The sequence below is a fragment of the Chionomys nivalis genome, chromosome 1, assembly GCF_950005125.1.
Source record: "Chionomys nivalis chromosome 1, mChiNiv1.1, whole genome shotgun sequence".
In the NCBI taxonomy this organism is placed as follows: domain Eukaryota; kingdom Metazoa; phylum Chordata; class Mammalia; order Rodentia; family Cricetidae; genus Chionomys; species Chionomys nivalis.
Window position 1 is genome coordinate 48458314 of NC_080086.1, and position 24602 is coordinate 48482915.

The window sequence follows — 24602 nt, forward strand, 5'->3', positions numbered from 1 at the left end:
GGCTTTGTCTATCTCGTTCATTTTCTTAAAGAACCAGCACTTCATTGATTCATTGTATTATTTTCTTTGTTTCTACTTTATTGATTTCAACCCCTAATTTGATTATTTTCTGTCATCTACTCCTCCTGGGTAAGTTTGCTTCCTTTGTTCTAGAGCTTTCAAGTGTGCTGTTAAGTCACTAGTATGATATTTCTCCACGTACTTTATGTGGACACTGAGTTTTGATGAGCAATTTTTTTGGGTTCTTTGTATATTTTGAAGGTCAACCCTTTGTCCAACATGGGGTTGGTGAAGATCTTTTTACCATTGTTTAGGTGCTGTCTTGTTTTATGGACTGTGTCCTTTGCTTTACAGAAGCTTTTCAGTTTCATGAGGTCCCATTTATTAATTGTTGCTCTCAGTGTCTATATTACTAGGTTATATTTAGGAAGTGGTCTCCTGTACCAATGCATTCAAAGGTACTTCCCACTTTCTCTTCAGTGAGGTTCAGTGTGGTTGATTTTTTTTTGTCTTTTCCTTTATTTTATTTTATTTATTTATTTATTAAAGAATTCTGCCTCATCCCCACCACCATCTCCCATTTCCCTCCCCCAATCAAGTCCCCCTCCCTCGTCAGCCCTAAGAGTAATCAGGGTTCCCTGCCCTGTGGGAAGTCCAAAGACCACCCACCTCCATCCCAGTCTAGTAAGAGGAATATCCAAACTGCCTAGGCTCCCACAAAGCCAGTACGTGCAGTAGGATCAAAAACCCATTGCCATTGTTCTTGAGTTCTCAGTAGTCCTCATTGTCCGCTATGTTCAGCAAGTCCGGTTGTATCCCATGATTTTTCTGACCCAGGCCAGCTGGCCTTGGTGAGTTCCCAATAGAACATCCCCATTGTCTCAGTGTGTGGGTGTCCCCCTCGCAGTCCTGAGTTCCTTGCTCGTGTCTCTCTCCTTCTGCTCCTGATTTGGACCTTGAGATTTCAGTCCGGTGCTCCAATGTGGGTCTTTGTATCTGTCTCCTTTCATCGCCTGATGAAGGTTACTGTTCAGGAGGATGCCTATGTTTTTCTTTGGGTTCACCTTCTTATTTAGCTTCTCTAGGATCACGAATTCTAGGCTCAATGTCCTTTATTTATGGCTAGAAACCAAATATGAGTGAGTACATCCCATGTTCCTCTTTTTGGGTCTGGCTTACCTCACTCAGGATAGTGTTTTCTATTTCCGTCCATTTGCATGCAAAATTCAAGAAGTCATTGTTTTTTACTGCTGAGTAGTACTCTAATATGTATATATTCCATACTTTCTTCATCCATTCTTCCATTGAAGGGCATCTAGGTTGTTTCCAGGTTCTGGCTATTACAAACAATGTTGCTATGAACATAGTTGAGTATATACTTTTGTTGTATGATAAGGCATCTCTTGGTAGGTTAATCCCGAATTTCCTTAGGAACACTGCTTTCCAAAGTGGTTGCACAAGTTTGCATTCCCACCAGCAATGGATGAGTGTACCTCTTTCTCCACAACCTCTCCAGCAAAGGCTATCATTGGTGTTTTTTATTTTAGCCATTCTGACAGGTGTAAGATGGTATCTTAAAGTTGTCTTGATTTGCATTTCCCTGATCGCTAAGGAAGTTGAGCATGACCTTAAGTGGTTTTTGGCCATTTGAAATACTTCTGTTGAGAATTCTCTGTTCATCTCGGTGCCCTATTTTATAATTGGGTTGATTAGCCTTTTATGGTCTAGTTTCTTGAGTTCTTTATATATTTTGGAGATCAAACCTTTGTCAATTGCGGGGTTGGTGAAGATCTTCTCCCAGTCAGTGGGTTGCCTTTTTGTCTTAGTGACAGTGTCCTTTGCTTTACAGAAGCTTCTCAGTCTCAGGAGGTCTCATTTATTCAATGAAGCCCTTAATGTCTGTGCTGCTGGGGTTATACATAGGAAGTGTTCTCCTGTGCCCATGTGTTGTAGAGTACTTCCCATTTTCTCTTCTATCAGGTTCAGTGTGTTTGGACTGATATTGAGGTCTTTAATCCATTTGGACTTGAGTTTTGTGCATGGTGATAGATATGGATCTATTTTCATTCTTCTACAGATTGACATCCAGTTTTGCCAGCACAATTTGTTGAAGATGCTCTCTTTATTCCATTGTATACTTTTAGCTCCTTTGTCGAAAATCAGGTGTTCATAGGTTTGTGGGTTAAAGTCAGGGTCTTCTATTCGATTCCATTGGTCGACTTCTCTGTTTTTATGCCAGTACCAAGCTGTTTTCAATACTGTAGCTCTGTAATAGAGTTTGAAGTCAGGGATGGTAATGCCTCCAGAAGTTCCTTTATTGTATAAGATTGTTTTGGCTATCCTCGGTTTTTTTGTTTTTCCATATAAAGTTGATTATTGTCTTCTCCAGATCTGTGAAGAATTTTGATGGGATTTTGATGGGGATTGCATTGAATCTATAGATTGCTTTTGGTAGAATTGCCATTTTTACTATGTTGATCCTCCCAATCCAAGAGCAAGGGAGATCCTTCCATTTTCTGGTGTCCTCTTCAATTTCTTTCTTCAAAGACTTAAAGTTCTTGTCAAATAGATCTTTCACTTCCTTGGTCAGAGTTACCCCAAGATATTTTATGTTATTTGTGGCTTTCGTGAAAGGTGATGTTTCTCTGATTTCCCTCTCTGCTTCCTTATCATTAGTGTATAGGAAGGCAACTGATTTTTTGGAGTTGATCTTGTATCCTGCCACATTACCAAAGGTATTTATCAGCTGTAGGAGTTCTTTGGTAGAATTTTTGGGGTCGCTTATGTATACTATCATATCATCAGCAAATAACGAAAGCTTAACTTCTTCCTTTCCAATATAAATCCTCTTGATCCCCTTATGTTGTCTTATTGCTATTGCTAGAACTTCCAGCACTATATTGAAGAGATATGGAAAGAGTAGACAGCCTTTAAGAGACTTATTGATTTCTTCCAATTTTTTGTTTGTCTTCCGTTTCTTTAAGGGACTTTTTCATTTTCTCTTTAGGGGTCTCTATTATCTTCAGAAAATTATATTTAAGCTTGTTTTCTTCTGCTTCTTCTGAGTTAGGATGTTCAGTTCTTCCTGCTGTAGGATCACTAGGTTCTGGTGTTACCGTATTGCTCTTTAAGTTGTTAAATGTATTCTTGCATTGGCGTCTGCTCATCTTTTTCTCCAGTTGGTGCAGGCAGTGTCTTTGCTTCTTGGTGCAATCCTTGCAGACCCTGTCTGTCTCTCAGGGATCCTCTCTTGAACTGAATGTTGCAGTTGCTGTCTGGGGCTCAGGGAGCTGCTTTTGTTCCACTTTGCACAGTTACTCTCTGTGTTTCAGGAAATCACTGATGTCTCCAGGGATGGGAAGGTTTGGGGGCGGAGTGGAACTTGTAGATTACAGGATCCAATGGGGGAATGGGAGGAATGTTGGAGAAGCTTGCCTGAAGGAAGCATTCCAAATGGTTGGCTGGCTACTGCTGTTGAAGAGGGTGGGCCAAGGGCCTGGGGTTTTGTCTTGGGGCCTAGGGCCTGGAGTCCGGGTTGTCCAGTTGAGGGGCTAGTCATTCACCTCTTGATCAGCTCTGTGCAGTGTTGTAGGGAGCTGCGGGCTGTATTCCTGCCACCCAGCTCCTGGCCACCTGGCTAGCTTATGCCCCGAAATAACAACACACAAACTGTATTCTTGTAAACACTGCCTGGCCCATTATATCTAGCCTCTTCTAGGCTAATTCTGACGTATTAATTTAGTCCACTAGATGCGCTTACCGGAAAAGAATTCAGTATGTCTGACCTGGCAGCTTGCTGCATCGCGTCTGCCCTGGAGAGCAGAGGCATGGCGTCTGAGCTCACTTCTCTTCCTCCCAGCATTCTATTCTGTCTACTCAACCCACCTACGGGATGGCCTATCAAATGGGCCAAGGCAGTTTGTTTATTGACAAATGACCTTCCTCCATCAGTGTAGTACCAGTTTGTGTCTCAAAGAAGATGTTGAGTTCATGGGGAATGGATGGGTTTGGGGCAGTATGGGTCTTGTGGATTACAGGGTCCAATGTGTGGGTGTTGGGGCAGCCTGCCTGGAGGAAGCTTGTCTGCTGGCAGGCTACTGCAGTTGAAACAGCTAGGAGGGGGGCCGTGAGTCTTAACCCAAGGCCTATGGCTTGGCTCACTTGTTGCTGAATGCTATTTCTAATGTACTGACCACACTCCCTTTTTTTAAAAAAAAAATTGATTTATTTTACATACCAACTACAGTTTCTAAAAGGCATATATAAACCTATTTCAGTTGTGTGTGTGTTTGTGCGTGTGTGTGTGTTTATATTATGTGTGTGCAGGAGCCTACAGAGGTCAGAAAGGGAATTAGATCCCTTGGAACTGGAAATATGGGAGGTTTTGAGATACTATGTGGCTTCTGGAAACTGAAGCCTGGTACTTTGAAAAATTGGTAAGTACTTTTAACTGAGGAAACACTTAACTACTGAGCTGTCCTTCCAGTCCTAACCACATGTTCTCTGTCCATTCACTCACTGATGAATCTCTAAATGGGGGAGGAAGATGATTCCAGAGTAACCAGCAGGTGGAAAATTGTACTGCATCCACCTTGTGAAATACTTTCTGTAATACCTGTCATATCCCATGGTGTGTTGTGGCCTTGAGGTCTAGGTCCAAGGAGAAAGAGATGTCTCTTCACAGAACTTCCACAAGGAAAAGGTGAAATGTGAGTAAGTTTAAAAAAAAAAAGTTCTGGAATAAAAATGAGTATCTTTTGGGAGAAAGACTCAGCTAGGACAGAAGCTGTGAGATGGAAATAAGATTGCATTGTGGAGAATCAGAGGAAGGAGAATTGTAAAGAATGTTTAATGGTGGGTGGGAGGAAGCGGTGATCTAATTAGGAGACAACCTTGGGTCATCAGAGCAAGAGTTACAGTAGTTTAGTGTAGGTCTAAATAGCAGGAGTAGAGAATAGGATATCGTATAATATTCAAGAACAGCTTGATGGATGTTCAACCCTGATGTAAATTGTAATACACACTGATTATATTTTCGGGTTGGTTATGCATGAACTATATGAATATGGATATGGCTATTAGATTGCAATTTTTAAAGCACAGGCTCTAATTCTTACTCACATTTGTATTTTTCAGAACATGTAGTGCATTGTAAGCACTCAACAAATATTTGTTGAAGTTAATTTTATTCTTTCTTGGATAGCTTCCCATATCTTAAAAGAAGCTATAATTCTTCACTTAATTGATGGCAACCATTTCTTGGGAATTTAGAAAATTGATTTTTATGGGTTTCTATTTATGATCGCCTATTTAAAATATAAACACTGTTAGATTTAGTGTATTTTCCTCTCTCTGAACCTTTTCAAAGAAGGAGGGTAAGTGGATGGACCAAATGGACAGTGAACATGTAGTCAGCTGTTCAGTCCAATAGATGGGTGAGCGGATGTCATTCTTGCCACACATTTATAAATGGAAACAAACATTTAGAATGGTAATAGTTTCATCTCCCATATTTTGATATATAAAGTTAATCATAATTTACAGTGTTGTTTCTTTTCTCCCGAGTTAGTCCAGCAAGACACATTTCTCAGTGCTTAGCAAGCTCAATCTTAAAACCACTACCACCAAAACTACCTTCCTGCTCCATGACCTGTTTCCTGCTGTATTAACTGACTTGCATATTTCTGTTCTATCCTCATCTACCATTCATTGATAAAGCCAATTCTGTAGGAAATAGAATCTGAAAATACTTTGTAAAATGACTCTGAGTCTAGAATCCCCTCCCCAAAATGGATATTTTGGAAAGGGATTTTTTTTCTAACTCTGTGTATGAGGATGTGCACATGCATTCACAAGTGCCATGGCACACCTGTTGAGGTCAGAGGACACTTTGACGGAGTCAGCTATGGTTCATGAGCACTGGAAATGAAACTTCGCTGTCGAGCTGTCAGGCTTAGAGGCAAGTGCTATGACCTGCTGAGCCTTCTCATCATTTTCTTTCTAACTTTTGCACTTGAAAACTTTAAACAAAGAAATAACTTTAAGAATAGTGTAAGTTTTAGGTTCTTTATTTTTCATAGTAATTATTAATTTACTTAATTGATAAAATTACAGTAATTTGAAATTTATATAGGAGAATTTTTTTCAACTTACATAATTACAGAACCTTATAACTCATTATATTTATTGTTTCTCTATTATTACAGCTGGTTTTAATAACTTTGTCTCTCAAAGCACGTTTGAAACACAATGTAAAACATACCCAGAGGAGCTGGTAAGACTGCACTACTCATGCAAGCCTGATAACTTGAGTTCAGAACCCCAAGTCAGGAGACCAGATTGGGGATCTCCATCAGGCTCCTGCCCCTGAAGCTCTGGAAATCTGTAGAAGAGGGAGAGGACGAATTGTAGGAGCCAGAGAAGTCTAGGACATCAGAAGAACATGGTTCACAGAATCTACTAAGCAGGGCTCATAGGGGCTCACAGGGAATGAAGTAGCATTTACTGAGCCTCCATGGGTCTGCACTAGATCTCCGCAAATGTTATGGTTGCTAGTTGGTATTTATGGAACTCTCAACAGTGGGGGTGTCTCTGACTATTTTCCCTGTTCTTCAGACCAGTTTCCTCCTACTCCGTGGCCTCATACAATCTTAATATGAAGGTTTGGTTGTTTGTGACTAGTCTCATTGCTTCTTGTAATGCCATATTCTGTTGATATCCCTAGGAGGCCTGCTATTTTCTGAAGGGAAATGGAGGAGCACTGGAGCTGGGACAAAGGGAAAGTGAGAGATGATGCAATCTGGGAGCAGTGGATGGAGGGGACACAGAGATAGGGATGTATTGTATGAAAGCTGAATAAATAAGAGGAAAAAAAGGAAATCTCACCACCTTGTTCAAAACCAATCCTTAAACTTCCCCGTCCTCTTCCCTTCTTCCTCCCTCTTCCTCTCCTCCTAGGCCCTATCCTTTCACACTTTCTCTTTCTTCTTATGTCTCTCATTGTCTTTTTCAGTCTTCTTTCTCACTTTCTATATTTCTATCTAGATACCAAGTTTGGTCTACATGTCATGCTCAGGTGATATCTCTGGGAGATCTGGTCTTTTCTGAAGGGAAGCAAAGGAGGAATGTATCTGGCGAGAGGAGAGTGGGAAGAACTGAGAGGAGAGGAGGGAGGGGCAACTGTGGTTGGAAGGTATTGAATGAGAAAATTAAGAAAAAAATAGATTCAATAGAATTTTGTATTCCCAATGCCTATATGGGGAGGTAGGACCTGGAGACAAGAGAATCTGGGAGAGTGCACAGGCTAGTCAGCCTGGTGTGCACAGCTGTGAACAATAAGACAGACCTGGTTTCAAACAACATGGAAGTGGAAGGTGAGGATAGATAACCACTTTGTCCTCTAACAACTATATATGCCATGACATGCAAGTATATCCCTACCATGCACTCTTTGTCCTCTCTCTCTCTCTTTCTCTCTCTCTCTCTCTCTCTCTCTCTCTCTCTCTCTTTCATATACACACACACACACACACGAACTATACACAGAGTGAAGACAAAGTAGAATGCTTGAGGGAATAAAATTGTCATATTTTTAGTTGCCTAGTATATAAGTTTTGTTTGAACAAAACTATTGCTTGTAATAATTTAATAATTGTAATACAGAGCATAGTCTACTGTGAAAGTTTTTTCTGTATTGTTTTATTTTTGTTTTAAACACCCAGAGAATGAATGTCTGCAGTCCATTTAGAGAACCCAGGGTCCACACTTCCATTCCTTATTGCAGGTACAGAATTTTTTTTCTGTTTTTTTTATTATTAATTAATTTATTTAATTATTAAAGATTTCTGCCTCTTCCCCGCCACCACCTCCCATTCCCTCCCCCTCCCCCAATCAAGTCTTCCTTCCTCCTCAGCCCAAAGAGCAAGCAGGTTTCTCTGCCCTGTGGGAGGTCCAAGGACCACCCACCTCCATCCAGGTCTATTAAGGTGAGCATCCAAACTAGCAGGTACAGAATTTTAACACAGAGCTTTGTGCCAACAAATGGAAAGAGGAAAAAAAAAAAAACATGGCTAAGAAACAACCACAATGTCCACATGAGATGTAGTAACTTCATAAGGTGATGTAGAAATTTAGCTACCAAGAAATACATATGCATATGTCGAAAGCCAGGAGATGCTTGTGGAGAGAACATTTTGATATAGTGCCTACACTCAACATGTGTAAATACAATCCCCGTCAAAGTTCCCACCACATACAGAGGAAGATTTGAATATTAAAATGGCTCAACCATTTCATGGAATAAATGGGCTACACACACCACACCTAATTAAGCTAACTTTACATGAGTATGTCCTACTTCAATATTTCTAATAATCGTCTGATCAAAGCTATTTTAAATGTAAACTCAGAGTCAGGACTCCAGATGTATGTAGAGATTCAAAACTGAAAATGAAGAAGCAAATACTTAAGAATTTTAAGTTTCTTTCTTATAAAAACAAATGCACTCCTGAACAATGAGATTGTATCTATTGAGATTATTTTTCGGAAACAAGTAAGAGAGATTTTCCTATGTGGGCAAATGTCTTAATCAAAACTGATGTACTTGAGTGTCACAGTATTAACTTTATTTTATGCAAGAAAAATTTCAAGGTAGCAATCCTGAAATATATAAAATTATGATAAAGAAAAGATTCATTTCTCAAGTCTGTCACTAAAGCATATGACATAAAGACTGTTGATCTGTTGATTGTATAAATAAATCATAGAATCAGTTCTTAATTTCCTAATTTGATGTCCATGGAGTCTTAGAAGACTTGAACTATTTTTGTATCAAAACTGTTGCTGTATCTACACATATATCTGTTATATACAGAGGGTCCTCAAGGTATTTTAAGTGTTAAAAACCTTTCTGCCCTAAAAGTGTTAGAAACACTGAATAAAATTGTAAATGAACAACCACTTAAATATTGATGAATATCTATAAAAGATGATGACCTTGAAGCTGGAATGGTGAGGTAAAATGCCTCTATCTGGCAAGAATTCAATAGCAGGATAGGTGATAGATCACTTTTGATGTTTCATTAAGCTTTATCCTCACATATGAAAATTGTATGTGAACTCTTGGTATTTGTTGGAGAAAATGTGTTTATTGAAAACTTCCATGTTTTGTGCTAAATACTAATTCTTGGCAAGTTGCATCCTTGGGAATTTAGAAACACTAGCTAATAATTTGTGTGCCGATATTACAGAGTTACCAAATTGCTCTCTAGACCCTATATGGCTATGACCTAAAATACGGAAGGATGCCAGATATTTTGACAGTAGACTTTGTGCTTTCTTGTCTCCACCAGTGCTAGGATGACATAACATTTTGCAGACCTCAATGGAATGAGGGAGACTCTATTATGTAGAGTTTTAAATATTATTTTTAAAAATATTGTTCACGCTTCATAAGGATACATATCACATGAAAAGCTGTTAGGAAAGCAATGCCTTATGATCTATTTCTAACCTAATCTGATCACATATTTTAAGGGAACCCCCAAGCAACTAGCACTCAGTATAATTCAGAAAATACAACTTTTTTTCCATATCTATCCCTTGTCTACATTAGGACAGATCACTATGCTTCATAGTCCTAAGAGATGGCTCAGTGGTTAAGAGCATTGCCTGCTCTTTCAAAGGTCCTGAGTTCAATTCCCGGCAACCACCTGGTGGCTCACAACCATATGTAATGAGGTCTGGTGCCCTCTTCTGGCCATACACACACAAACAGTAATGTATACATAATAAATAATAAATAAATATTTAAAAAAAAAGAATGCATAAAATAGGGAAACAGAATTTCCTCAAAATAGATAATACTGGCTCCAAAAGTAAAAGTTTACATTTGGGGAAAGTCAGATAATCTCATATCCTAGAAGCCATTGTCTTGCTAGAATTCCCCTTGTGTCTATATAAGCTTCTTATACTTCAATGCTATTGTTAGCCTTGATTTCTGATCCAGGGTAGAGGGACACTCACAGAAGTAACAGTTCTCCAAGCCCTTCCTAGAGAATGTGTCTCTCCTCCCCAGTGTTGGTGAGAGATCCTGAAATTAGAGTTTAGTTCCTTCGTTTCCATCTTTGGTATTCCAGCAAACAGAGTGCCCGTGTCCTCCAATTGTCTTATCACACAGTAAGGGACTTGCCCACCCCCACCACAGTGTTTTCCTGTGGTTGTTCATGTGTGATAGCAGGTTAATGTATCTAATTTTGGAATGAAGTGTCGATAAAATATCTATGCTCACCTAAGCAAGTTTATATCATCTTTATCTACATAGAATAATGAAACTCACACATTGATTTTTTACTTTCATTGATTGACTCATCTCCGAAATACAGAAGAATAGCATCTCATATGGAGAGCCTTTGAGTCTTAATAATCTCTTTGAAATTTTCTATTAACACACAAGCCACTGGACAATTTCATGTCTCATTTGTTCAAACCAATGGTTTTTTTTTTTTTCAAAATGTCTGGCTATTTATAATCTTTACAAATACCCCATTGTAAAAAGACATAAACTGTTTATTTCTTGAGCTCCAAATATTACAAGAACAATGGCATCAGTCAGAATGGAGTACCTTTTAGACCTGCTAAGTTCTATATGCATAGAATATTTTTCAGATGGAAACAGTTGTCTCAACAGGATTCATTTAGGTCCAATTGTATGTTTCATATGTTCCGAATGTATTGGAAAAGATTGAATACAAGTAGAACAAATGCTTCAAGATTGTTGACCATGTTCTTACAAATACAAGGTCATTTTAATGCATCAGAGCTAGGTGTATTTCTGTAAGCTACTTGTTTGAGCTGAGCTCTGTTATCTCTAGCATCCCAGGAACCTGCTGCATGCAACAAACATCATGCAAAATAACAGAGCACTTATTACCAGCTTTGTATTCACTCAAAGATAAAACGATTAACTGTTGAGTCTTTCTCATTCTGTTTCTCTTTCCTGAGAGACTTTCTGTCTAATAAATCACTAAACTAATACTGTTGGATTCAAAAGATAAAAAACAAAATGGTACAGCTAAAAGAATGAAACTCTAATATTAACTTTTCTAAATACTGTCTACAGGAATCTCTGAACTCAAGGGGGAACAGTTATTTTACTGAGTATGTTAGTGGTGAGAACAGTTATAAAGGAAAAAACACAGTGTCTCATCTTTTTCTATGATGTTTATTTTCTCATATATTTATATCAGTATATGTTTGCTTTTCTTAACTGTCATTATTTATCCTGTAATATATTGATTGTGAAAACTTTTCTCCTACAGCTAATTGTAAGCTTCAATCTTGTAGAATATATGCTCAGAAAGTACTATCCAAACTATCCTTGTTATCTTCTGTATAGCAGTTTAATCATTGTGATCTCATGTGAGCTCATCTCCACCGAGATGTACTTCCTGACAAAATGTTCACTTGCTGTGTGTTTGGTAAAACTCAAGTTGAATAAATTATTCTATTATTCAGATCATAGGCCAGGGAAGAACAAGATTTCCAGAAATTCAGCTTTGTGTGTAGAAGGCTCCATACTTTTCCTATTTGAAAGCATACTGTGTTATTATGGATGTTTAAATGTCATCATAAAGTACAGGTTAATGTTGCCTCGATAAAAATATACCTTTTGAAAAAACAGTCGGTTTTTTTCTGAAATCATAAATCCAGTTTTATCCCTGAATTACAGCATGGACCAGTAGAACAGTATAGAGTAATCACAGCACCTCATCCCAAACTAAGCACAAAGCTAAATGAAATAATTTACCTCTTCCTATAAAAGGCCAATAAAACATACACATAAAGATGTGCTATAAAATTAATCAATGCCATAATCATTTAAGTTGCACATTTCTCAAAGAAAACTGGAGTACAATGTTTCTAAACATTAATCTGATTCCTCTTCGTTTAGCTTCTTGTGCTAAGACGAATGCTATTCATTGGTATCTACATTTTCAGTTCTATCCACTCACAGAAAAACCTGTTCCCAGAAAGCTTAGAAAGCAATTTCATTTATAGTGAAGTGGTATAAAATTTTCACTTCAAGTCTCTGTGGGGAAGCCTGGGTTATTGAAGGTTTTCTGTTGAGAAACAATTACTCCATCCATTTACTGAATATTGTTTATTTTTATGTTGTGCGAAATGCCCTGTGAGCCTTTTAGAACTTACTAGAAGAACCAATTTAGGAAGAAAATATCCAATTAGCTTAAAATTTTATGATACACACGGTGTTCACATTCTGTGAGAGTCAATGTGTTTGTTTTGGAGATCCTTGTATGGTTCCTAGGACCTTAGGCCTCGCCTCTGAAATCCTCCCTCATTTCACCATGCCCATGCAGATAGCTTTGCTCAATTAATGTTACTGCACATAATGCACCGTAGGACTCCTTTGTTTATATAGTTTCGTCCCAATTATTTTTCATGGTGTTTGGATTCTCACAACAGCTGCAACATATACCAGGCAAACACAAAGGATTTCTTGTTGTCTTGGTTTTATTCTGTACCTAGATTTTAGGTATTCAAGTGTGCAACTCATAGGATAAGAAAATAACTAACTAATTATCCCTTAATCTTGGTACCAAAATCAGAATCTCTAAACTTTAGAGATTGATGAGACAATTTTGCTATTTTAAGACATTAATTTTCAAGGGGTAGGTTTCAGTTCCTTTGTGTAGCTCCTTCTGCTCCATCCTAGAACGTGGAGCATCTGCATTTGATTTCATTTAAAGGCCTTCATGAGTTTTGGATACCATTGACTAACATCTTGTCATTTTATGTTAGAAAAAGCCACCAAACCTTCACTCATTTTTTTTTAGTAGCAACTATAATTATATTAAGTTGGAGCAGTACCCTGGCTCCAGTATTTCTACTGAGAGTATTAGCTATCAAAATAATTTGGGACAGTGCCTTTGGCTGAGTGTTTGTCCCTCTTCTGAGTCTTTTCTCTGTAAGAATTCTCATTCTCTCTTTTTTTTACGGTCCTCAGACCTCTTTCCCGTCATCCCCAGTCTGTCCTTTTCTATTGCTTTCTGCCCTAATAGTATAGTTTTCTTTTTTTTATTTTCTTTTTTTAATCAATTTATTTATTTATTAAAACTTTCCACCTCCTCTCCTCCACCTTTTCCCTCCTACTCCCCCCTTCCTCTCCACCTCCCTCTCCAGTCCAAAAAGCAGTAGGATTTCCTGCCCTGTGGGAAGTCCAAGGTCCTCCCCCCTCCATCCAGGTCTAGGAAGTCTAGTCTCCAAACAGACTAGTCTCCCACAAGGCCAGTCCATGCAGTAGAATCAAAACTCAGTGCCATTGTCCTTGGCTTCTCAGTCAGCCCTCATTGTTAGCCACATTCAGAAAGTTCAGTTTGATCACATGCTCTATCAGTCCCAGTCCAGCTGGCCTTGGTGAGCTCCAATTAGATCAGTCCCATTGTCTCAGTGGGTGGACACACCCCTCGTGGTCCTGACTTTCTTGCTCATGTTCTTCATCCTTCGGCTCCTCATTTGGACCCTGGGAGCTCAGTCCAGTGCTCCAGTGTGGGTCTCTGTCTCTATCTCTATCCATCACCGGATGAAGGTTCTATAATGATATGCAAGATATTCATCAGTGTGGCTATAAGATATAGCCAGTACAGGTTCCTTCTCCTCTGCTGTCCACAGAACTAGTTGGGGAAATCCCCTTGGCCACCTGGGAACCCCTCTAGAGCCAAGACTCTAGCCAAACCTAAAATGGCTCCCTTGGTTAGGATAACTTCTTTTCTTAACCACAGCTAAATCATTTTATGTTTTGTGTGTGAGTATATTATATAAATATCTGCATATGTACCATAGGCATGCCTGGTGTACTTGGAAGTTAGAAGAAGGTATCTAAAGAGAACTGAATTTAGTGATTGTTGCAAGCCACAACTGTGTGGATGCTGATAACCAAATATATGTCCTTAGAAAGAGCAACAAGTGTTCTTAACCACTGAACAGTCTTTCCTTCCCTATGTTCACTTATTTTTAACACACCATATCCAATTAGTCCTGCCTACATGCACATGGCTATGAGACCAGTTACAGGAGCCTGGAACACCTATTACTGACCACACTCCTGAAGAGAAGTGACTCTCCTTCTGCTAGCAACCATCAGCTTCCAGCAACTCCTTAGCTAGGGTTTGGACCTTAGGAGTACATTCCTCCTCCAACTAGAATTTTAAACTAAATTTTGTGTAGGTATTGTGAAGGTAACTACAGCTGTGCTACAGACCACACATTCATGCAATGTGAGCTCAGCGAGTACTTCAAAAGTCAGCCCATCAGAGATGCGTAACTCAGGGAGACAGATGATAAGGAATGTCACCAGAGATGAACTCATGGAGATAGATGATAAGGAATGTCACCAAAGATGCACATCTCATAACCGTATTTAGCAAGGTGATAAGGAATATTGCCTTCTGAATATGTTAGTTGTCCTTATTTCAGATTTCTTGTGTGAAACCATAGCTCTTTCCCTCACATTACAGCTTAGGGATTTTTCCCACAGCACTATGGTGTGTTATTTGTTTACTGCTAGAGTCATATATCTGTGGGTAGTCAGAATATGAGTTTTGATTTAGCTATATCATTCAAAATATATAATAAATACTGGGAGATGCTTTATTACTGGATTTGGTTATCCCATTAGGTCTATAGATATAGCCTGCTTGTTCTTTCGCTCATATTAACTGCACACAGTTAGCTCACATTGACCTCAGAACAAGTTCAAAGTAGCCTTTTGTAAATATCATGTTTGAAACCTTACAGTCACATACAAGATCAGAGCCGCAGATGTTCAACTAAGGTTACAAAGAAAAGCATGATGATTCTTCACTTGCCACTCTCCTGCACTGGATCTGTGTCTCAAAGTTGTCATGGGCACTGTGCCCCCCTCGTCTAGTCATGGTTTTGCTCCTAAGACCTTGGGACCTTATGTTGCCAGGGCAATTGTTCTTCCCTTATCACTTTGCCTAGTAATGTGCCTCTCACCAATGAAAGCCATTCTTATGACTCCTTCTTTTGCTTCAAGCCTCCAGGGGAAGGAGGATTTTTTTGAGAGACCTGACTAAGGAAGAAGAAGAAGCTAGGAGTAATTAGAAGTAGGGCAGGATTAGAAGAGTAGAAATGGAGCAGTAGAAAACTATAAAGAGCCCATGAATAGAACAAACGTGCTGTGAGAAGACTCTTTCTCTATAGTTCTTAGATTTTAGTTCCTTTGCTTATTGTAGAATCCCTATTGGACCCAGAGAGAAGACTTCCAAGTCAGGCTTAAACTACTGCTGTGAGTTCATGTGTGCAACAGCCATGTCATGTCTAAAGGACAACTTAACACCATTACTCCCAGTCCTGTGGCTCTAATATTCTTGTTTTGTCTTCTTTTTCCCTATTTCTTGAGTCTAAGGCCTGGGAAGGGTGATGTGGGTTTCAAAATAGATGTTCCGTCTGTGGCTGAGCACTCACAGCTGCTTCTTCTCAGCAGTTTGAACAGTAATGAGTCAGAGGCAGGTGGATCTCTGTGAGTTTGAGGCCAGCCTGGTCTAGAAGACCTAGTTCCTGGACAGGCACCAAAGCTACAGAGAAACCTTGTCTCAAAAAAAAAAAAAAAAAAAAAAAAGCTTCCCTGACCAAGGTTGAACTGAATATTTGAAAATGTCATTTTTTCTTTATTCTCTAGGCAGTGACATAGTTAGTTTTATCCTAGTCACATTGTATTAATTATAAGAAATCTAAGAATAAATTAACTATGATGGTTATATAGGTTGTCTATATGAGACTTCATATCCTTTAGGGATATCCTAGAACCCATTCCCAATAAATATCAATAAGTGACATTATTCATATTTAAAAATTGGGATTAGAGTCTTGACTTTCATCTAATATCCTCACCATCTTTCATGTATGCTCTGCTGAATAGGTCCAAAGCTATAGACATTAATTGTCCGGTTTGCATATGGTATCAGGCTGACACTTGGCTGCAAACCTTGGAAAAGGTTTATTTTCTGTTTGCACAGATTCAACACACATGTAAGGATATGAACCATAAAAGATAAAAGACATTTAAGTGTGAAATGCAAGGTGTGGTAATGGTTTTAAGCATTCAGAAAAAAAGGATTATAATTATGTATAGGCATGTTGTATAATAAAGATAAAGAGATCAGAAATATGAGGTGTTATGCTGTCTCATTCTTCGTTCCAAGTGCAAATGAACTACCTCTCTTAGAAATGCTACCTAAAGCAATTGCCCCTTTTATATCACTTTCTCTTTCTCATTCAAAATGCTTCTCTGAACCCTGTACATTTCACATTTACTTAGTCTTTAATTGTCTTTTTCTCTCAAGATTAATATTCCTAAAGGAACACCAGGTTATTGTCTTGTTCACACTGTAGTCCCAGCACATTACATGTTAGAAATTCATTTTAATTTCTTTGATGAGAGAGACGGTTATATGCTACATCTTTAAGAATACAAGTTGGAGCATTGAACCTATGAGTTACACCCATGTTGTCACGGAAATTTTTTTCAGTAGCGTGTGTGTGTGTGTGTGTGTGTGTGTGTGTGTGTGAGAGAGAGAGAGAGAGAGAGAGAGAGAGAGAGAGAGAGAGAGAGAGAGAGAGAGACTATTCTAGTTCATAACAAAAGACAAGCAGGTTCTTGCTTTTCATATATTATTTTAAATTTAAAGGAAATTTAAATTTAAGGGAAAGGGCTATTAATTTCTCCCTTTTCTTGTTTTCTATAAATGTATAAGGATAACCTATTAGTAACTGACCACACTATATATTTTAAAAACATATCATATTTATTTAAGAAAGACATTCTTGTAATTAGATTGAGATAGCAATGCATTAAGACTAAGATGAATGAAAACATCAAATAGAGTTCAAATTGGTAGAATATCTTCTCTTGTTTAACTCTGTGAGTGTGTTTGCATGTGCATTCATGTGTGTATGCGTGTGTGGGTGTATGTAAATCTCTTCATTTTCTCCATTCACAAAAGTTAAGGACTGATGGGCTATACTCTAAATTACTATTTTAAGCAATGCATTATGAAAGAAATACACCACTTATATGGAAAGAGTGGCTATTGAGCATGTATTCTGGTTTCTGTTTACTTTAGGATTTCCTTGTTAAATGATGGAGGACTCAAAATTCTGAATGTGACTAAGGCTGATGCTGGAACCTACACTTGCACAGCAGAAAACCAGTTTGGGAAAGCAAATGGCACCACACATTTGGTCGTGACAGGTGAGTGCTTTTCTTAGAGATTGCTTTATTCTTGGGTAAACTGTATTTTATTATGGTGAAAAATATAAACATTTGCATTACTGGCAGCACTAGGTAGACCAGTGGGTTTAAAGAGTGTGCATGACATTGAGGGAGAAAATGGGAGGAGGGGTATAGGAGGAGTTTGAGGAGAGGGAGTATAGATGGGTTTGATCAAAATACATTCTATTAATGTCAGAGTTCTCAAGCAGTATTTATTTTAAAAAGGAAGGCATTCATCATGTTTCTCACACTGCATAATGCACTGTGAAGTCAGAACGCATGTTTGTTCATGTGATAAGTTATGACACCTAAGCTTTTATTTGTCACAGCACAGGACACATAGGTGGACACAGTAGCTATTCTGCCGGCACCCTAGGACATAAGAAATACAAGTGTAATATTATGATTATCTTTACTTTGTGATATTGAGTACTCCTGTTTCATTATAATTGGTCTTTTCTAGAACAATTCAAGTTCATGAAATAACCTTTGATATTAATGAGAGTTGCTTAAAATTGGAGATGTATTTTCTTCTTTTATCCATTGAAGAATAACTTGATCATTATGTTAGATGGGTGCTTGGGGTATGTCAATGGGAATCGCTGCAAAGATACTGCCCTGTGAACATTACATCCTACAACAGGGAGGAGTTTAGTGTAATAAGAAAAAAAACAAAGATTATTTTTTCTTAAAAAAAAAAAGATTTCAAATGATTGAGAAAGTAAAGATGAGTGTGGGAAAATGGAGTAAGTTGGAGATAAAGCAGGATACCTCCAGTTGGTCAGGGTGAGATATGGGGCACAGATTTTAGGGAAATGAAAGTGTTAATGTATTTCTTAGATGCAGTTATGTAGACATGCTGTGGACTTCTGTTTGCAGACTGATTTGAGAAAAGAAGCCAGTGTAGCATTTTCAGCAGAGAAATGTTATCACAGAAGTATGTTTTCCAAACAAGGGCTCTGTGATGAAGATACTAAAAGGATCAAGGCAAGAGAAGAGAAGAGATCAGAAGACCTTACTATAAAGGCAGCATTGTGTGCCAATTACCAACAGTAACTAAAGGGATGGTCTGCAGGAGTCTAGGAGCTCCTTATATTGGGTATAAGGAAGTGCTATCCAATGGAATGGGAGGTTCATGAAACGAAAGGACTCCAGAATATTTTCAAAGTGAAGACTAAGGCAAAACTCACTGACAGAGAACTTAGCATGCATGAGGCTTTAGGGTTGACTGCCAATACTGATAGAGGAAGAACAAGAAAGGGGGTAAAGGAGTGGGCAGTGTAGGTCATTGAGTCTAAGAGTTTAGACTTGGGGCAGAGAGGTTAAAGAGCTGGAGTGGGACTGAATAAGCATGGGATAAATCCGGAATCTCTGAACATGGCGGACAATGAGGGCTGATGAGACGCCAAGGACAATGGCACTGAGTTTTGATCCTACTGCATGAACCGGCTTTGTGGGAGCCTAGCCTGTTTGGATGCTCACCTTCCTGGACCTGGATGGAGAGGGTAGGACCTTGGACTTCCCACAGGGCAGGGAATCTGGACTGCTCTTCAGATTGGAGAGGGAAGGGGAATGGAGTGGGGAGAGGGGGAGAGGAGTGGGGTTAGGGGGAGAGGAGTGGGGGGAGGGAGAGAGGAGTGGGAGGAGGGGGAGGGAAATGGGAGCAGGGAAGAGGTGGAAATTTTTTCAATAAAAAAAAAAGAGGTACTGACCCAGTAGTTGTTTAAATCAATATGGGTACTTGAAACAAAGAGATGAATCCCATTGATTTGTATAATTAATGTGTTAATAATTATCAATATTTAGAAATGACAGAGCTTAACACACTTTACATTTTAAAAAATTAGAAAAAAAAGACTTTTCCTAAGGGGAGATGGGGAAAAGGCCGACTGACTGGACCAGAATGAAGAGACTAAAAGACTATGGTATGAAAGAGACCAAGAGAAGCAGAGGGGAAACAGATGAGAGGTCAAGGCATAAAAGAGCAAAATTTTACCACTGGATATAACAGCACAGTGCTTACTTGAGATCCTTATGGGACTAGGTCAGATGAAGAACCAAAGCCTTACTAGATTGGGTAGAAGAGATAAAATCCTAAGTTATTTACTCTCTAAATACAAACAGTTCTTTTATGACTTCTGTTGTCTTCAGGGTAAAATGTTAATAAGAAACAGTGAGAAGGTAAGGGCAGGAAAAGTTGAATTCACTATGGATGAGATGTATCTGATTGTAGCAGGGAACATATGCAGGTGGGCATTAGCACTAAAGAAAATCAACCATAAACCAGTGTCTTGGCATAGGGTTCCTCTCGTGTTTTTTTAAATCAGTAAAGAAGAACATTTTGAGCTTATTTGCATTTTGGATTTGAATACACTTGCTACTCAGTGAAGATTTGTGAGAACATGGGAAATCTTATTTCTACCCTCATATTTCACAAAACTATGAAACTTAGGTGAATTGATTTTGTTGTTGGTATAACTTGTTTGCAGGTGAGTTTCTGCTCTGAGCATATATTGTCTACAGGCTCAAATATCTTAATTCTCTTTAAAACATTGGTGAGGCTGGCAAAATATAGTATATCTTTACATCAAGGTGCCTCTTTAACATTGAAGACTTTTAATGACATAAGTGGGTGTGTACACTCACACATACACAAACAAACACATCCTAACTCAGGTAAATAATCTACATACAAAAATTGCTTTTATCACCATGAAAATTTTGTTTATTCTTAATTTGTCTACCAATAGAACCAACGAAAATAATTTTGGCTCCTTCTAACATGGATGTCGCTGTTGGTGAGAGCGTCATTTTACCCTGTCAGGTGCAACACGACCCGCTGTTAGACATTATGTTTGCCTGGTATTTCAATGGAGCCCTTACAGACTTCAAGAAAGATGGATCCCACTTTGAGAAAGTTGGTGGGGTAAGTTATGTCACTTTTCTAATATTTTTTTATTATATAAGTCTATGACATTTTCCTCTCAAAAATATCTGGTGCATAGACAACACATAGAAATGCTTGTCAAGATGGTAAATTTGGCTACCAAAATTTGGTCTGGTCTAATTTTATTTTTGTTAACCACTAGAAATTAAGAACATTTACTTTAACCTATAACCACAAGTAGAATTGGTTCATTTTCCATTTATATTTAATGTTATGCTTCATAACATTTTGTGGTTGGTGTGCTCTGCAAGTGTTTTGTCTTCAAACAGCCACTTTGTGATGCAATGGAAGGCAGTTTTATGTTACTAAGTAATTCATCTAGATGACATAGTAGATGCTTAATCAAAAACAAGCTTTGTAGTTTCATTGAATATTAGTTCTAAGACTCTTAAGTGTTCAAGTATACAAACTCAGGATTTGAAAAGTGTAGTAAATTGATTTCTCTGAGTCATGGAGAGTGGAGTTTTGAGGCCTGAGCTCCTCTGTTTGTCTCTACAATGCAAATTCTCTCAGATATCCTCTTCCTTTCTATCTCATTTGTGACAGGTACAAGGTAGAAAATGTATAGATTACAAGGCAAAATTAATAGTTGAAGAATGGCTAAGAAGTGGGTTTATACTGAACCAAAAGACTAACCAAAGCCTTCATAGCTGGGTGAATATCTATGAGGTCAATTCAGCAATGTCAGCCTTGTTGATATGTTCTGGGGTCCATTGACCCTGGAGAGAGTCATTCTATTTGAAAAGATGTCAAATCTGTGCAGTGTATTTATAGACTTACTGTGTAAGCATCGATAAAGTAGATAACCAGATGATGGTCAACTTAGTGATATTTCTTTGATAAAGGTTTCTTGTTATGTGTGTGTGTATTTGTGTGTATGTGTGTGTGTTTAGCCATATTATGTTTCAGAGTTCTATGCTACTTCAGGCGATTTCTCCTTCTGACTAAATTCTGTCTTCCTAAAAAAATCTATCAAAATCTTAGAGCTCAGTACTTTAGAACATGACCTTGTTTGGAACTAGGACTGTGACAAAAATACTCATTAAATTAAGAAGAGGTCACCCTGGAGTGAAATGGGACTTCATGTAATATAATGATGATCTTATGAAAACAATGCAGTTTGGATAGAGATTCACAAAGAAGAGAACACCATTGAAAGACAGACAAGAAGGAAGAAATATCATGTGACAGTGGAAACAGCAATGTCTCCACAAAGCAATAGATACCTAGGACCCCAGAGGCTGGAAGAGATCAGAAGACACCAACCCCTAAGGATATTGAAGGGAACATGGCCATGTCTGCAATCTTGATTGAAGACTTTCAGCCATAGAATTGGAAAAAGACATGTGTCTGTTGTTTTTAAGCTACTGTTGATGTTCTGTTGTTGTTGTTATGGCAACCCTAAGAAACTAAATCATATAAAGAAAAATAATTAAATATGGTGTTAGATAACAAGCCACAAGTAGAATAGATTGAGAACCACTCCTGGTTTCCATCATCCAAGTTTATTTAGTTCTTCCTGCTTCAAGGCTTTGATAATGCTTTCAATTGCTACAAGCCCTCAGCATTCCTTTTCTCAAGCCTTCAAATGTGCACTTGGCAGTTATCACTCACGACTTCCATAACAACAGGGAAAACATGTGCTGGCATTCTCAAATTAGCATTGTCCTCCATTCAGAGTCCCCTGTGATAATGCCTGGCACTGTAAAGAGTCTTGAGAAGAATAAACATCTCCAGTTACTTTTGTAATGACCATTATCCAGTTCAGAAAATTCTCTGAACATGTTCTCCTGGTTTAAATTCTTAAATGAAGAATTCAGTTTGAGGCATTAGTTACTTCTGCTATGTCATAAAATTGTTTGTGATTTATCATCTTAATCATAATCCGTTGCAATATTTTGTCTAATACAAGACCCTCTGTGTTAGTTAGTGCTAAATAAATATGCAAGAAGACATTCTAAATCCAAAGGAGTTTGATGATAATATGCAGAAATGCTTAAAGGCTCAACTGGGTAGCTGCTACTTGTGTAAGATGAAGTCAGAGTTAAGAACATTCGAGTTGATAATGTAATTTAGCTCTCATGATTGGCATAACATGGATGGTTTGTACAGAGGATATAAAGTCATCTCTGAGAACAGTTTAGTGTCTGAAACGTGAAATTTTATAAATTAATGCAATCACTTGCGTCTTTTGTTTCTTCCACAACATGAAAGTTCATGGCCTGTGATTTTTTTATTGACTTGTGCTATTAGAAACTTAATATTCTCACATCAGTATGAAACAGTAAGCCATATAAAATGACATTGCCCTTAAGCACAAACAATTAAGTAAATCAGTTTTCTGTTGCATGGGAAGGAAATTACATAGCAACCCTTGTCCTATGATTTTGTATTCAGTGCAGCAAACACAATAATACCTAGACTGTCTGCTTCTCTCTCTCTCTCTCTCTCTCTCTCTCTCTCTGTGTGTGTGTGTGTGTGTGTGTGTATTTATAAATACATTCTTTGTTTTCCAAAACAGTGGATAATGAGAAAAATCCCAGGTGAGTAGAAGAGTTGTCTAAGTAAGGTTTATAGTCTAAGAATCATGTTGACAATGGATGGGATAGTTGGATAGTTACATTACAGAAAAATTGACTCATATCTGAACAAACTGATTCAACTAGTTGCTTTTTGGACTACATTAGGTATCTGGAAATTGGTATTGACTTTTAAAAAAAGCTCAGGTAAAATTCATAACGTCAACAGGCTCCACCACTGTTACTGTAGATTAGAATACTAAACCCAAGGATTCTAAAATACCAGTCACAACTTTCTAAAATGTTAAAATGTTGCACTCAGAAGAACTTATTAAACCAAGTATCAGAAGCAAATTGCAACAAAAGAAATAGCAGAACAAAATATATGCTTCAATCTGTGCAATTAACACGAACAGAATTGTAGCATCCAATGATTAGTAAGGGCGTAAGTCCAGTGTGCTGAGCAAATAAAACCAGGCAATATGAGATAAGAATGGATTTGTGTTCTGTTACATAGGAGTCCTGGAATATTTCCATCTACTCCATGGCACTTACAGCTAAATAGGTCATATGTTTTTTTGCTCCTTAGTTCTGATCTTTTCACATCAGATTTTAGTATTTGTATGTCCCCTTCTTCCATGAGATCTTGAAGGCATTGGTTTCACTGTTTCTCGTAGCCACAACAAAATAGCTTCCTATATCACTGTGTATATACAGACAATGTATGTGTCCACACACTTGGTCACCTATGCTTCATGTATGGACAGTTATAAGAGACACAGCCTAACAATATGCATGTGGGATAACATTCTCTCAATCTCATATTTAGTTCAAGGTTTCACCCCATGCATGTACTTAGAAAAGACAATTTGACTTTTTATCCCAGTAATACCCATGTATGTCTTGCCTTACTTTTAAATAAATGTCAGTTTCTACTGATCAGAACAGATGGCCCAAAGGTCAAGAAGAACAAGAGAATAGTGTTGAAAAATAGCTGAAGAATCCCTAGGGCCTAGCTTTTGGGGACATTCAGGGATATTTTTGGTTTGCTTAAAAAGTGAAATTCTGGAGTTAAGACATTATATTAGGGAATTCCACAAATAGAACCTTTCAAACCCAGACACAGTAGATATTCACCTTACAGTCACTGTAAGATAGATAGATAGATAGATAGATAGATAGATAGATAGATAGATAGATAGATGATAGATAGATAGATAGATAGATAGATAGATAGATAGATAGATAGATAGATAGAGTGTGTATTACAATAAGCCTTTATGTGGTGCAGGTGCTTTAGAAATGATGGATGTCTAGAACCAAACAGAACAGTTTCACAACCATTTTGTGGAATCGGGTCTGTGATGAATTAGAATGTATGTGGATAAAAGTCACTGGAAGCAGGAAGGAGAGCAGTGACAGCCAAAGCGGCAAGAAGGAGAGCAGTGACAGCCAATCTGCCATTCATTTAACTGGCTCACTTAACTGTGATTTATTCCCAAAGGCCATAATCTCACTGTGTTTGCAGCAGCTACATGTGAGCTTAACACTTGATCTATTGTCCTGCTCTCAGGAGTAGATAAGCTTGTGTTCCAGCATGGTGTTTTCTGTGCAGTAATATGGCATGGTCACTCGGACTAAATTAACTTCACTGAATTATTTGGATATGAAGACAGTGGTTATTTTCAGTGTAAAACTGGATATGTAAAAGATACGTGAATCTTCAATACCAAGGTAAACATCTTTATTCCACACACTATTCATATTATGTCCCAGTGCTTAAAACATATGTGTTTAAGCAGTGTTAAAACTCTTGTGTTTT

The 24602-nt window shown here is 38.1% G+C and overlaps 1 protein-coding gene across 4 annotated transcripts in view; it reads left to right on the top strand.

The window, feature by feature from the left end:
* The window catches only part of Cntn3 (contactin 3), a 397003-nt gene that overhangs the window by 306325 nt on the left and 66076 nt on the right, over positions 1-24602 (top strand). For all 4 annotated transcript variants that reach the window (XM_057765759.1, XM_057765776.1, XM_057765784.1 and 1 more), the window contains exons 12-13: positions 17166-17293; positions 20065-20240. In XM_057765759.1, coding sequence (XP_057621742.1) covers positions 17166-17293; positions 20065-20240 — 304 coding nt within the window. The remainder of the gene's footprint in view (positions 1-17165; positions 17294-20064; positions 20241-24602) is intronic.